Source organism: Balaenoptera ricei, chromosome 1, assembly GCF_028023285.1.
Source record: "Balaenoptera ricei isolate mBalRic1 chromosome 1, mBalRic1.hap2, whole genome shotgun sequence".
NCBI classification, from domain to species: Eukaryota; Metazoa; Chordata; class Mammalia; order Artiodactyla; family Balaenopteridae; genus Balaenoptera; species Balaenoptera ricei.
This window is the reverse complement of record NC_082639.1, coordinates 142,623,117-142,639,515: the sequence shown is the minus strand read 5'-3', so window position 1 is coordinate 142,639,515 and position 16,399 is coordinate 142,623,117. Positions and strand designations below refer to the sequence as shown.

At 35.4% G+C, this 16,399-nt stretch overlaps 1 protein-coding gene across 3 annotated transcripts in view; it reads right to left on the bottom strand.

The window, feature by feature from the left end:
- The window catches only part of CEP350 (centrosomal protein 350), a 136,955-nt gene that overhangs the window by 84,501 nt on the left and 36,055 nt on the right, over window positions 1-16,399 (bottom strand). For 2 of the 3 annotated variants that reach the window (XM_059937418.1, XM_059937427.1), the window contains exons 10-14: window positions 15,226-15,881; window positions 14,334-14,455; window positions 10,130-11,190; window positions 8,549-8,699; window positions 6,985-7,157 (exon numbers count right to left, since the gene is read on the bottom strand). In XM_059937418.1, coding sequence (XP_059793401.1) covers window positions 6,985-7,157; window positions 8,549-8,699; window positions 10,130-11,190; window positions 14,334-14,455; window positions 15,226-15,881 — 2,163 coding nt within the window. The remainder of the gene's footprint in view (window positions 1-6,984; window positions 7,158-8,548; window positions 8,700-10,129; window positions 11,191-14,333; window positions 14,456-15,225; window positions 15,882-16,399) is intronic. The other variant, XM_059937422.1, reaches the window with a different exon arrangement.

The following is a 16,399-nucleotide window of genomic DNA, read 5'->3' as shown; positions in this document are numbered from 1 at the left end:
TATCTTAAAATGGACTTTAAAAAAATTTGCTTCCCTCTCCCTCTCTCCTCTCCCTCTTTCCTCTCCCTCTTCCCTCTCCCTCTTTAAAAAAAAAAAAAAAATTTGCTTTTCATATCTAAGATAAAGCAGTTCTTCATTCTTCGCTTCCATTTAAGGAAAGTGAAATTTCTTCTATTAATATCTCCCACTGGCTATTAAAAAATAAATTGTTCTTAGATCAAATGCTTAAAAAAAAAAGACAAACATATTAAACAAGAATAAGTACTACTCTATCCCTATAAAAAAGTAACCAAAAGGAAATTTTTTAAGGATAAAACCCAGAGGTAAGAGAAAAATGGTATCAACTGCCAACTGAACTATATAATCCTTTCAAAAAACTATGGCAAGAACTAAGTAGCCAGATTCATAAAACTGTTCATATTCTCTGACTAAGAATAATCTTACTTACAGGGGTATCTTAAGGAGATTATTGAAACAAACAAAACACAAATTGTGCATGACATTCAATGCATAACTTTATAATTTAAAAAATTTCGGGACTTCCCTGGTGGCGCAGTGGTTAAGAATCCGCCTGCCAATGCAGGGGTCATGGGTTCAAGCCCTGGTCTGGGAAGATCCCACATGCCATGGAGCAACTAAGCCCATGTGCCACAACTACTGAGCCTGTGCTCTAGAGCCCGCGAGCCACAACTACTGAGCCCACGTGCCTAGAGCCCATGCTCCGCAACAAAGACAAGCCACCGCAATGAGAAGCCCGAGCACTGCAACGAAGGGTAGCCCCCGCTCACTACAACTAGAGAAAGCCCGTGCACAGCAATGAAGACCCAACACAGCCAAAAATAAGTTAATTCAAAAAAAATTTCAACCTACATTTCCGACAATAGAATTGTCTATATTACATAGATAATAGTAACTTGAATATTTAAATAGCACTCTGTAATTTAAAATGCACTGCATATATATTACCTTATTGCTCTTAAACACCTTATGAAGTGGGTACCATATAATTAATTTGCTGATGAGGTAACTAGAGATCTATGAGGCTAAATAACTTAAGGATACACAGTCGATAGCAGAAATGGGACATAAACCCAGGCCTCATGACTCTAAGTCTAGGGCATTGTTCACCTTGGTGATATGCTTCAATAGAAGCACAGAAAAATATTTGCTAGGTTAAAAAAAAAAAAGCAGAAAAAAGAATCATGTGCACATTTTAATGACAGTTAAAAAAAATTTTTTAATGTAGCTATATGGTTAAAGATCAAAAGAAAATGGAAAAGTAAAGAAAAAAACAATTATGCTGCAAACGCATGTTCACAGCAGCATTAATCACAACAGCCAAAAGACAGAAGTAACTCAAGTGTCCTTCAGCAATGACTGCAATAACAAAACATGGTATATGCATACAATGAAACATTAGTCAGCCTTCAAAAGGAGGGACATTTTGACACATGCTACAACATGGATGAACTTTGACAACATCATGCTAAGTAAAATAAGCCATCCAGTCACAAAAGAACAAATATTGTATGATTATACACCTATATGAGGTCCTAGAGTAGGCAAATTCATAGAGACGCACAAAGTAGAACAGCTGTTACCAGGGGCTAAAGGGAGGAGAAAATGAGAGTTATTATTTAGTGGGTATAGAGTTTCAGTCTGGGATAACGAAACAGTTGTGGAGATGGATAAAATGGTGATAGTTGCACAAAAGTGTGAATGTACTTAATGCTACTGAACTGGACATTTAACAATGGTTAAATTTCCTAGTCAAATTCATAGAGACAGAAAGTAGAACGGTGGCTGCCAGGGGCTGGAGAGGGAGGAATAGGGAGTCACTGTTTAATAGGTACAGAGTTTCAGTACAGGAGGATGAAGACGTTCTGGAGATCTATGGTAGTGAAACTTCGTTGCAAACAGTGTGAATAAATTTAACGCCACTGAATGGTACGCTTAAAAATGGTTAAAATGGCAAATTTTATGTTAGCTATTTTTACCAATAAAAAATAGGTAAATTTTAAAATTATGCCATATTATGCTGTAGTGATAGTAATAAGGTAACAATTTTTCATTAAAATTTGGTTTAAAAAAGGAAAAATGAGAACAGTCTTACCATATGAGAAATATCAAACCCAACTATCGAAGAAATGCAAATCACTTCAATGAGATGCCATTTTTCATTATTAGATTAGCAAATATTTTTAAAGTAATGAAACCTTGAGTGTCATTCAGTACACACAGGAAATAATACTCATACACCATTTTCATGGGAGTGCAAACTCATATATCCTTTCTTGAGGACAACTCAAAAAATATATAAAAATCATTTTCCAGCCAAGCCCTTGACTCAGAAATTCCACCTGACTCATAGTAATTCATCTTAGGAAGCTATGTAAAGATATATACAATGAATTAAATATGCTGACTGCATTATCATAATGGGGAGAAAAACACACAAATAATCTAGACGATTATTAATCAATGAGAAAGGATTCTATAATCTAAAATCTATTCATGATCCCTAGGCTAGAAGCAAGCTGTTAATACTGTTTATCTCTAATTTTTCCATAATAAAGACGCACTCTTATAATAAAAACACTTCATTCATTTAATATATTTTTTTGAAAATAAATACACAATTGAAAAATTGTTCTTGATTTCAAAAAACTAGAAATTGTAGACAATACAATGGTCTAAGCAAGAAAGATCTAAACTCCAAACAAGGGACCTATATGCAAAGAAAACGTTTGCCCGCAGTTTAAAAGACTGCCAAAGGAAAGTATATTTATATGTTTTAAAGTTAAATTAAGATAAATAATTTTTTCTTATGATTACCACTTTAATCTACCAACTATTTTCAACTACATTGGGAAGGAGCTGAGTGAGCATGCAGACAATCTTTTTCACCACCAGATGGAGCATATACAACAAAATTTACACATCTTAGAACTTTGGGATAAAGTACTAAGTTTAAGTTGATGCTGTGGAAAGTAAAATATATGGGTTTTTTTTTTAAGGCATTGTGAGCGGGATCAGGGAAACTGAAAGCCAAAAACAGCACCTGTATTTCATCTAACCAAGTTTTTAGATTATAATTTTTAAAACCTATACTGAATCATATTGTTTATACTCATATATTTAATATATCATGATATCTTAACTTGTACAAGGTATTGCAGTAGAAGGTACACTTGATTTAGGAGTTAGAAGCCAGAATCTAGGCTTCGCCAGTAACTAGTTAGTAACCTTAGGTGAGACACTAACATAACAAATAACAACTGCAAAATAAAAGAACTGAGCAAGATCGGCATTTCCCAAAATGTATTCTGCTGAATTCTAATGTAACATGCTGATTGAAGAACTGATTCTGTGGTCAAATAAATTTGAAAAATACTTCATACTATAGCCTCATCCTCATCCTAAAATAAATAATCCATATTAGCACATTAAAAGTGTTGATGAACACCAAAAGCACAAGCACCAAAAGCAAAAATAAATATGTGAGACTACATCAAACTAAAAAACTTCCAAATTTTGTCTTCATCAACAAAATAAAAAGACAACCTATGGTAAAATACTTACAAATCATATACCTGATAAGGGCTTAATATCCAAAATACATAAAGAATTCACACAACTCAATAGCAAACAATCCAGTTAAAACATGGGCAAAGGAACTTAATAGACAGTTTTCTAAAGGGAAACAGTACGGAGGTTCCTCAAAAAACTAAAGTAGACCTACCATATGATCCAGCAATTCCACTTCTGGGATTTTATCCAAAGAAGATGAAAACACTAATTTGAAAATATATATGCACTCTGATGTTCATTGCAGCATTATTCACAACAGCCAAAATATGGAAACAACCATCCATCAATGGATGAAGGGATAAAGAGGTGGTATATATACAATGGAATATTATTCGACCATGAGAAAGAAGGACATCCTGCCATTTGTGACAACATGGATGGACCTTGAGGGCACTGTGCTAAGTGAAATAAGTCAGACAGAGGAAGACAAATACTGTATAATATCACTTATATGTGGAATCTAAAAAATCCAAACTCGTAAAAGGACAGAGTAGAAAAGTAGTTGTCAGGGGTAGAGGAAATAGGGAGATATTGGTAAAAGGTTACCAACTTTCAGCTATAAGATAAATAAGGTCCAAGGATCTAATGTATAACATGGTGACTGCAGTTGATAACACCGTATCGTATAACTGAAATTTGCCAAGAGAGTAGAACTTAAATGTTCTCACCAATATATATATATAGTGACGGATGTGGTAGTTAACGGACTAGATGGAAGGAATTCTTTCACAATATATATGTATATCAAATCATCACGATGTACACTTTAATTACCTTACAATTTTATTTGTCAATTATCTCTTAATACAGCTGAAAAAATTAAAAGAAAAAAAAAAGTGTTGATGAATCCTGCAAGAAAGAAGCCTGTTTCACTCTAAAAGCTTTTCCCAAGTTTATGGAACCATGGAGCTCTTTTATCCTCAGAATACTTATGAAACAGCCTATTGCATTGAATCAGTATTTCACAAGAAAAGACAGGCTTTGGGAAGTGTTGATAAAATGATGTCTAATGTTCCTGCCAAAGACTTTCAGAACACTTCCAATCTGCAAGAGAATTATACTAGGTTAATGATTTAAAAAGAATCTATTCCTAGCACTCTCACATTGGAAGTATAAAGTGGCACTAGTTTTCTGAAGAACTATTTGGCAAAATGTATCCAAATTTTAAGCATGGCATACTCAGTGTCCCATTATCTCCCTTCTAGGATTTTCTCTTAAAGGAAAGAACCAGATCAAATGCATAAAGATGCATTTGTAACGATATTCAATGCAGCAGTGTTTATAATAGGAAAAAAAAAAAAAAAAGAACCTAAATGTCTAGCAATGGGGAATTGGCTAAATAAATTACAATTTATCCAAATAACAGACCACTAGGTAGTCACTACAAAGGGTTATCCATATTTACTAACATAGAAAGGTATCTGTAACCCATTAACAGAAAAAAATATCACATAAAATGTGATCTTGTACATGTAACGTTTTCTATTTACATACGCCTACTGATTGTCTGGAAGGATTCTTACTAAAAATGTTAACATTTCACATCCATTAGAATGTCTGTTCTTCAAAAAAAACAAAAACCCAGAAAACAACAAGGGTTATTTTAGTATGTATGTGGAGCAACTGGAACCCTTGTGCACTACTGGTGAGAATGTAAAAGGTTGTAGCTGCTATGGAAAACTGTATGGCAGTTCCTCAAAAAAATAAATATACAAATGCCTTTTTTTTTTTTTTTTTTTTTTTTAAATTATTTATTTATTTATGGCTGTGTTGGGTCTTCATTTCTGTGCGAGGGCTTTCTCCAGTTGCGGCAAGCGGGGGCCACTCTTCATCGCGGTGCGCGGGCCTCTCACTATCGCGGCCTCTCCTAATGCGGAGGAGCACAGGCTCCAGACGCGCAGGCTCAGTAATTGTGGCTCACGGGCGTAGTTGCTCCGCGGCATGTGGGATCTTCCCAGACCAGGGCCCGAACCCGTGTCCCCTGCATTAGCAGGCAGATTCTCAACCACTGCACCACCAGGGAAGCCCCTACAAATGCCTTTTGATCCAGCAAGTCTACAACTGGGTATATACACAAAAGAACTGAAAGTAGGGATTCAAATAGTATTTGCACACCAGTGTTCATGTCCACATTATTCCCAATAGCCGAAAGGTTGAAACAACCAAGATATCCATCAACTGATGAAAGAATACACAAAACGTGATATATACATATAATGGAATATTATTCAGCCTTAAAAAGGAAGGACATTCTGACACATGCTACAATATGGATGAAATGTGAAGACGTTACGCGAAATGAAATAAGCCAGACACACAAAGACGAATATTGCATGATGCCACTTATATGAAGTACCTAGAGTAGTCAAGTTCAAAGAGACAGAAAGCAGAACAGTGGTTAACGGGGGCTCAGGGAAGGAAGGAAAGGGAAATTACTGTTTAATGGGTTCAGAGTTTCAGCACGGGATGATGAAAAAGTTCTGGAATTAGGTAATGACGATGGTTGTACAACACTGTGAATGTGCTTAACAGCACTGTATTGTACACTTGAAAATGGTTGAAATGATGAAGTTTACATTATGTATACTTTACCACAATAAACTAAAATAAAATCTAAAAAAATGTTAACATTGGTTATCTCTAGGTAGAGGGAATACAGGTGATTTTTAATTTTTAAATATTTTCTATATTTACAGATTTCTCCCCCCCCCCTTTTTTTTTAACTCAATGAGCAATTTTTTACTATCAGAAAAAATAATTTTGGAGGCAAAATCATTCCCTAGGGACCATCCAGTGAGCTTAAGAGGCCTTTGCCTAATTACTGTTATCTTCTCACCTCTAGGCCTACAGAGCAAATGAGATGTACACATACACGTAAGCTTCGAAATTACCATATAAAGCATCTATTATCATCTTCATTTTATAGATAAGGAAACTTGAGTATTATATTTATTTAATAACACTCAGAAATGTACATGATATAAAGTTTTTTAAAAAGCAGTTGCAAGACAATATGATTTCATTTCTGTTTTTTAAATAAAAATGTATGTGGGAGTGTGCCTGATTTTATGTATATACTGGAAAAATAGGCACCAAAAACATTAATAGTAGTTACCTCTGAGCAGAAGACTCAATAGAGATTTATGTTTCTTGCATGATTATTTATCTACAATCCTTAATTTTTTATCATTGTTAATGTATTCCTTTTGTACTAAGCGTAAGATTTATAATGTCATATATCAAAAGGTATTGTTGTAATGATAAATAAATATGAAAGCCAATTACATTATCATAAAGAAATTCATCTAACTTACGAAATGAATTCATAACTTTAGATCACTATCACAAAGTCACTGGTAAGAGAAAAAAATTACCATGTAGAATTCCACTTACATTCTATCTTTTCCTTTTTTCCTTTCTTTCCTTTAGAAGAAGAAGATGAACGAGATGATGCAGCAGACTGGGCCCCTGATGAGTGCTGGGAGGTAACATCCACAGAGGAAAGATCATAGGCAGACTTCCTGCTAGAATGATCCTCCTGAATGCCTAAACTGTTACTACCAATACTGTCAAAGAATAAGTAATAGTGGTTAAAGCAAGAAATAAGAAGTCTCAAATCACAGCTCAAACTATAGATATTTTAAATTCTATTTAGTCACAAGGAGAATATAACTATAATCAAACTTTTCTTGGTTTCTTACTACCAGAAACCTGGATCATTGCCTATGACTCAATTTACTACTGAGAAAAGTCTCAGGCAGCTTTTTACTGAAGTGAAACCAATAAAAACGGGTAATTCAGACACATAAGAGAAAAAAATATAATGTTGGATACTGAAAAATGTGGCTTCAATTTCTATTCAAATTTATAATTTATTATTTTCCTTCTGATAATCTTATAGGGAACAATAATTTAATATGCTCTACTTCAACTGAGAAATAAAATGCAATAAATCATATTGACTGGTGATATTAAATGTCAACACAATTAAATCCTTGCAAGTCTTGATTTAAAAATTAGTCCTTTCTTTAAAGTTCAAAATTTAAAATTATACTTCTCCTGCTATAATCTTAATAATACTTATTTTCATTAATCCAGCTAGATATAACTAATTTTTAAAAGATCATCCAATAATTTTATGTGCATTACAATTTGTAATTTGTGAAGAAAGTTACACTGCATGTGAGTAATTACAGATTATTTTATACGGTAACAAAATTTAGGGAGGAAATTCTCTCTGACAAAATCTGATTCACTTACTATATGATGCTGTACAAGTAACAACCTTAGTGCTTCAGTTTCCTCTCTCAAGTAGGAATAATAACAAAAATACTTATATCAGGCTATTGTAAGAATGAGTTAATACGGGTAAAGCCCACTCAGTCCTCTCAGGGCCTTGTACATTAAGTGCTCAATAAGTATTAATGTTATAATATTGCTATTTTTCAAAGATTTGCAAAATTTTAGATGTTATCCCAATTATAAAAAAATTTACTGATTACTGAGGATCATGAAGTCAAGGGTCTATCTAGTCATCTTCAATTCTATCACAGAAAACCATTTCTTAATCATCTCACATTAATATACCATGGGATAGTTTTCCCAATACTAACCTCTACTGGGGATTCACAGATTGATATAACAACCTGTATTTTGCTTATTATGTGCCAGGCCCTGTTCTACATACTTTGTATTTCACTGAATATTCGTAATACTTTAACAGAGAAGAAAACTGAGGCACAGGGAAATTAAGCAATATGCCCAAAGACAAACAACTAATAATTAGGAGAGCCAGTATTTAAACCCACACAGTCTGGATCCAGAGCCCAAGCTCTTAATAACCACTATGCTATCTTTAAACAAGGAAAATTTGACTAATATTCAGACCATAGTTCTCATTTGTACATTTTTCTCACTCTTCAGATTTTGCTCCATACTGTCAACATATTCTTCTTACTTGGGTTCAAGAGCTGACTTTTTTTCTGTCAAAGTCCCACTCCCTGCAGAGGAGACAAAATCATCTTCATATGAAATGCTGCTTAGAGGGGTTGTGATGGCATTCAAAGGCCGTGATGCTGATGTTCCTCTTTCCAACCTGTCTTCAAATCCTGTCAAAAGTAATAATTGAAATGTGTTTTAAAACAAAAATTTAAAAAACTATAAGCAACGCTTTCCATAACCTGGAGATTAACAACACGGATTTAGGGACATTTTAGTTTGCTTTTATTAGGGCTTCTTTTCAAGTTAATCTTTATACCTAACAGTACATTTTTAACTTTTTATTAGGGAAATTTTCAAACATACATGACAGTAGAGAGAATCATACAATGAAACCAGTGCATCCATCACTCACCTTTAACAATTATCAACACATGACCAATCTAGTTTCAATTAAACTTCCTATTCCCTCCATCTGTAACTCTCCCCAAATATTACTTTGAAACAAATCCCAGATAACATATCATTTCAACTCTAAACATTTAAGTATAATATCTTAATGAAAATCTAACAGAAGGATTTAAGAACAAATCCAACTTTCTTGTGAAAAAAAATTGAGGGGGTTGATTTAAAAGCACTTTGCTTTAACCAAAAGAACTTTAGTATCCAAAGAACTTTAAAATTATCACCTATAGAAATAAGTGTTAAACAAAAGAGATCAATAGCACATACAGGTCTGCACAAGATCATACTGAAGTGGCTAAATATAAATTCTAGTAAAATGCAATGGGGTACCCAATTAAGCATAAGCTGAACAGATGAAATCAATTCATTTGTCAGATAAGTTGCTCACTATGTAGAATGGAAATGAAAAACCACAGTATCCATGGCTGACTTAGGGCTCAGCCTCACTCTCCAACCTGGGAATTCTAAGGTTATACTAGCATAAGATGTAGAATCCACCTACAGTAGAAGAACAGAGAAAGGGACTTGAAGGAATTGAGGCCACCACAGAAAAGGAAAAGTTGTGTTGCAGGATTTCAGGGATAAAAAGGGAACTTTAAAAGTTATTGTTTCAGGACCCAAATATATAGCTACACTACTCTCGAAGTCTGTTTTTAAAATTAGTTTTGACAAACAGTAATAGATCTGTTTCCACATTAGAAATGTTACTGCAGTTGCCCCTCTCAATTCTTGACCACTATATTCCCAGTGATTCACACACAAATCACTGTTTTAAGAAATATACTTATTTTCTATCTAAATATATAACTCTGGTCACAGTAAACCTAGTATACACTTGATACATACCAATCCTGAACATCACCTATGAATTTCTCTAAATTAGACCAAAATTTCTATAACCACCAACCACTGTTTTATGACAATAACAGCTAAAAACTAAAATTTTAAAGATTAAATGAGAATACTCTAGTTGAAGCTTGCAGATAACTCAGATTAATTTGGACAATAATAAATCTCTACTATCCTTGTAATGAATGATGAAAATTTATAGTTAAGTATTATCTTGTACAGAATTATGAAATAATTTATCTTAAGATAACATACAAATATTACAAGGGTTACTTATTTTTCTCACCTTTTCCATATAATTTATATGATTTTGTAAAAATATTAATGACACTATGTGGACTTCCCTTTGCCAGTTCTTCCCATGGTCCTTTGCTTTGTGTACTACCTATGGGCCCAAAGAGTGGCAAAAATTTTTCAGCTTCCTTCTGAAACTCTTTGATGGGTTCATAAGCATTTCTTTCTCCAGCACAAAATTCCTTTTCTTTTAAGATTTCTGCTAACTTCAAAGGGGACCGTCCATCTTGACCTCCCTCTTCTTCAGAGAGACTACCCTCACTAAGAAGAGGCCCTTCACTCACTGAATCTGTGCTGGAACCAAGAGACATTTTGGCTTTGTCTTGAGAACAAGCTTGCATATCAGAGCTAGAAGAGTCAGTCTGCCTCTTACACAACTGTGCCAGCAGCCCTTCTGGTTTGGGACCAGGGGATCTCATTCTGAAGCTTGATATGGCACTATGAGGTCTTATCATCTCAGGAAGCTTTTTAAATTCACTAAGGTTGCCTACACCAGGAAGATCATCATCAAAAGTTGCATGAGATACACAGGTTCCCAGCATCTTTTGAATTCGAGCAGAGAAAACATCTTCTGCATCCTCTTTCACAGGTGGACTTATAGCCTTGGTCCAATGTCCATCTTCTTGGGGTGTTCGCTGCACATCATACTCAGTGTTCCATACTGACCCATAGTTAATGTTAGCCCCAGCTAATTTCTTAGCTTCACTTTCAATCCTGCTGGACAAAGAAGCAGCTGTTGCTTTCAAGGCTTCAATACGATCCAGTTTACTCTTATATTGGCTAGCAGTAGGTTTTAACAAGGCATCTGGATGAGCAGCTGGTGAGGTCAGATATGGTTGAGGTGTAAAAGTTAATGGCCCTGAAGCCATATTATGATTCTTCCTAGTTGGTAAAATGGATTCAAAATCCTTATGCAAAATTCCTACATGCTCTAGACTCAAGAGATGGGAAAGTAAATTTCCAGCTGTTCCAACAAGAGGCTGTGGTTGAGAATGGTGGATTCGTGGACTCAGTCTGTCAGGCTGCATCCATGTAGGATCCATCAAATCCCTTCTGGAAATAAAAGTTACAATATGTTAGTTAACACAGGACCTCAAAACTAAGCCACCTTTCTTTTAAGTTTTGTTTTTTCTGATTATAAGAGTAATGCATAGCCACTGCAAAAAAAAAAAAAAAAAGACAGACAGACAAAGGATAAAAAAGATAAATATCACTCATAGCTAACCAATGAGAAAGAGGCACTATCACTATTTCATTATATCTTTCTAGGACTTCCCTGGTGGCGCAGTGGTTAAGAATCCGCCTGCCAATGCAGGGGACATGGGTTTGAGCCCTGGTCCCGGACGATTCCACATGCCGCAGAGCAACTAAGCCCGTGTGCCACAGCTACTGAGCCTGCGTGCCACAACTACTGAAGCCCGCACGCCTAGAGCCCGTGCTCTGCAACGAGAAGCCACCGCAATGAGAAGCCCGTGCACTGCAACAAAGAGCAGCCCCTGCTCGACGCAACTAGAGAAAAGCTTGCACGCAGTAATGAAGACTCAATGCAGCCATAAATAAATAAATAAATAAATAAATAAACTTTTAAAAAAAGAATTATATCTTTCTAAACATTTTTCTACATGTATGTTGTGTTTCATGTTATTTTCACGAAAATGAAATCTTATCATACATACTGTTTTGTAAACAGCTTTCTTCAACTAAGACACATTTTTTAAACTATTGAGGAGAAGGCATTATAACCCTTAAAACTCTGTGGACAAAATTTTTTACAATATTGGCTCTACCTTTCTGTTTAAAAATAATGTTACATAAAAGAGAAATGCTTAGGGCTTCCCTGGTGGCGCAGTGGTTGAGAATCTGCCTGCCAGTGCAGGGTACACGGGTTCGAGCCCTGGTCTGGGAAGATCCCACATGCCGCTGAGCGGCTGGGCCCGTGAGCCACAACTGCTGAGCCTGCGCGTCTGGAGCTTGTGCTCCGCAACAAAAGAGGCCGCGATGGTGAGAGGCCCGCGCACCGCGATGAAGAGTGGCCCCCACTTGCCGCAACTAGAGAAAGCCCTCGCACAGAAACGAAGACCCAACACAGCCATAAATAAATAAATAATTTAAAAAAAAAAAAAAAAAAGAGAAATGCTTAAGACTGTAGGCATGATATTACTCTAACCAACACATATTTAATAAACACCAAACAGTTATGTTTAACATTGTACATACTAAAGAAATGAGATTATTACAATCTAGTTATAAGAAAAATTGATAGGGCATCCTTAAAGGCTAGAAACAGAATAAAGATGTCCTAGATGACATTATATAATTCACTTATATTTCCAGATTATAGACAACCTCCCTTGTATAGTATATTAAGGAATACTATACAAAGGTTAAAGACTGGTGTTAACTATTAGAAGATCCTTAGAAAAAATAACATGAGGTTTTTTCCTTGGTCTTGTCCATTATTTTTGGATTGATGACACGAAGACATGCTTATCAAATCTGTAGATGACAGAAAGTTAGGAGGCATGGCTAACCCAACAAATTATCAAATTATGATTCAAAGTTATTTAGACAGGCTGCAACCTTAGACCAAACTAGTATGAATAAATATGAAGTCCTACCAATTAAGTTAAAAAAAAATCATCTGGAGGAGGGTAACCAGGGTGATAAAGGAAATGAAAGGCATGTAATACAAGGTTTGGTTGAAGGTTATGTGGTAGCAGTCTTGTATATTGAATGACTGCTATGAAAGTAGAATAAAGGAAGACTAGTGAATAGATTCTATATCACAAAATATAGACTATTACAAATGCAAGGTGTGAGGTTATTAGTGCCCAAATTAAGCTGGTAGTAACAGAAATAAAAAGGAAGTTATAAATAAAAAGGTACTGCTGAGTAAAAACCCAAGATCTTTAAATTCAAGTATTTAGAATGACAATTTTGTGGCAGGCTCTATGTTGATGGTAGAGGAATAGCAGTACACAAAAATGGAAAGATTTAATCCAGTTATGACCTAATCCTTACTCTTCAGTTTCAGAAGATCTAGCAGGCATGAGAGACGAATAAACAGCTAAACACACACACACACAAAAAAAACAGCTAAACACGATGTCGTTAAGTACTAATATAAAGATATATAAAGTTCAATAGGGTATAGATAGGGAACAATGAACTCTGATAGCCAAGGAAATTAACTTTTGAGCTAGATTTTCAAGGTCTTCAAGGTCAGATAGGTAATTTGGAGTTTTCCGGGTAGCTAATGCAGAATGATGGAACATGAAGGGCAAGGAAAAGAAATGCTGTGCTTTTAAGCATAAACTAACTGAGACAACTCAAAGAATTACAAGGATTACATAAAATGATATAGGCAAAGTACTTAGATCAGAGCCTGAAACGTAACAAACAATAAATGTTAGCTATTTTTATCAATATTATTATTCTCTTGGGAGGTGAGGGGGGCAGCAAGGGGGCGAGAGGATCAAATGTATTAACCCAAAACTGGTTAAGTGACTTGATTTTTATTCCCAAAACGGTTATTTCAAAGTATAACTTATAACCATGTAATCTGAAAATCATCTTAACTTTCATGGACAAATAGTTTTTTGTTATTTTTTTCTTTTTACTTTACTGCACACTTTACAGCAAAAAAAAATTTTTTTTCTTAATTTAAGGTAAAATAGCCCTCATTCACCAATCTGAATTCAAATCAAATCCCTTTTTAGTCCTCGTCCGTGTGTTCATATGCATATCCAAATATAGTTTTTGAGAGGTAAGATATGTTGATATAAGAGTCATATGAAGAAATTTTGAGTAGTTATGGATACAGAAATGCCTTTTAAAAAATATTCAACACAAATACTTAAAAATATTAATTTCACTGTGATTCATTTATCCGACAAACATTTATCTGTGTTTACGTCAGAGAAGGCAAGAGTGCTTCCAACTGCAGGTGATCCCCAGAAGGAACTGATATTTACACCAGATATTAAAGAACAGGCAAGAGTTGAACAATAGAATAGAGCATGCAGTAAGTATAGATGTATACCATGCTTAAGTATCCATCAGAAGATATTAACCAATTTCTAAATAAACCTCTTCTTCACAAGAAGGTCAATCAATAAAATTCACTGAGCATAGACCACTATACTAATATCGTGGAAAGAAAGAACCTTAATCATCTTTCATTCCCCCCTTTTTACCTTGCAAGAGGCTGTGGAGGTTCTGACAGAGACATGTCACTACTGGAAGATGCACTTGGGGGACGTTCCTGCACTTTGTTCTCTTTGTCAGATTCTCCAGATGGCTGATACCCTGGTCTGGTCTAAGAAAAAAGGACATCAAAGTTATCTGACTCACATCATAAAGATATATTCAAGGAGCACATAAGATAAATATTAAGTTGCTTCAACTTTACAAAGATCACGAAATGCAGGAGCTTTTTTCTCTCAAATAAAACCAATTCAAATTTAGTTTGTCTTAAAAGCAGCCATTACAGTTAACAGCAAAATTACACCTGAAATCCAACAAAGGCACCTAACACACTGCATAATTCGGAGGAAATAATACTCTTTCTAAACCTCAGTTTTTTCACCTAATAAGTGGAAATACTAGTAGTACCTACCCTTCTCAGGGTTGTGAGAATTTACTGAAACTTAAGCCTGTAAAACATTTAAAACAGTATGTGGTATATGGTACAGACTCAAATGTTATTCTTATCCTTAAAAACAATAGCAATAGTCATAAAATTAGCACACTAAAGTAGGATATTCTCTAATTTCAACACAGATAACAAAACTAGGCTTTTCATTATTAATACAGTCTAACTTTGCTCAGTAATACAGTAAAAACTAGGCAAGGATATAACAGCAGTGATGAGACAGATCAGTAACAATCACTCTAGGAAACTAACTGAGCACTTATTTTCAATCGTATTTATCTAGAATAAACTTCATGAAAGGCCATCATTATTATAAATACTGTCTGAGCATATGTCTGAATATTAGGAATGGTGAGTAATTTTTAAATAGTATAGCAAGTAAGTTTTTCCTAACTGTGAATTACTTCCCTTTGTATTTCTGTCACTACTATTACCTGTGTTTCCTGCATATGTTGATGAGTTGGCTCTTCAAGCAATGACTTTTCTAGAAGCAATTTGGAGTAAGTTTCCTGCAGTCGCCTATTTGCTGATGGCTCAGAAGGAGGCACATTTTTCACTTTAGTAAAGGCTTCTTTCTGTTTCCGGTAGAGCTCCTGTAATCGTTTGTTCTTCTGTTCCGTGGCCTCCTTTTGAGCCTTCTTCTCCTCATTTTGCTTCCTCTTCCTTTCCTCCTGCTGTCTAACAATGTACTGTCGTACCTCATCTGTATCATAGTGACGCTTTTTGGAAATAACAGGGGGATCTTCATTAGCTGTTATTTTGTCAGGTTTTCTTTTTATTGGGCTATGACTCCTAGGAGCTTGTATTGATGCTGATGGCTTCTGATTCTGTAACTCTCCTGTCTCTTGCCTTGCAGCCTGAGCTGCTGAATCCAGCTGTAGGTCATCAAGAATTCCACGAATTTCAACAGGTAAAAAGTCCTTATTTAAGGCAGCATTTTCCTCCTGTTTATTATCTGGAAGAGATGGAACTAATTTCTTTACATTATTTTCTGACCGAGCTCTACTTCTTGAACGTTCTGAGTTTCGTGGAAGATGTCTATGTGAAACATCCAATCTGGGATCCGATTCTGCTCTTCCAATATGACCGCCTACAAAGTATGAACTGTTAGTGATGTATTAAAATTCTATATTCATTCCTAAGATTTATCACACTAAGGAGAAAATTAGGAATTTCGCTGTATCTTAAACTCAAATTCAAATATCCTATAAAGTCTCCTAAGGAATATCTTAGAAGGAAAGAAAAACAGTAAGAGAAGAATTTCAATACTCTTAGAAACTATACTTCCTCGGCATTTTTAAAAAGTGCATCTTTTGGGCTTCCCTGGTGGCGCAGTGGTTGAGAATCTGCCTGCCAATGCAGGGGACACGGGTTCGAGCCCTGGTCTGGGAAGATCCCACATGCCGCAGAGCAGCTAGGCCCGTGAGCCACAACTACTGAGCCTGCGCGTCTGGACGCTGTGCTCCGCAACAAGAGAGGCCGCAATAGTGAGAGGCTCGTGGACTGCGATGAAGAGTGGCCCCTGCTTGCCGCAACTAGAGAAAGCCCTCGCACAGAAACGAAGACCCAACACGGCCAAGAATAAATAAATAAATAAATAATTTTTTT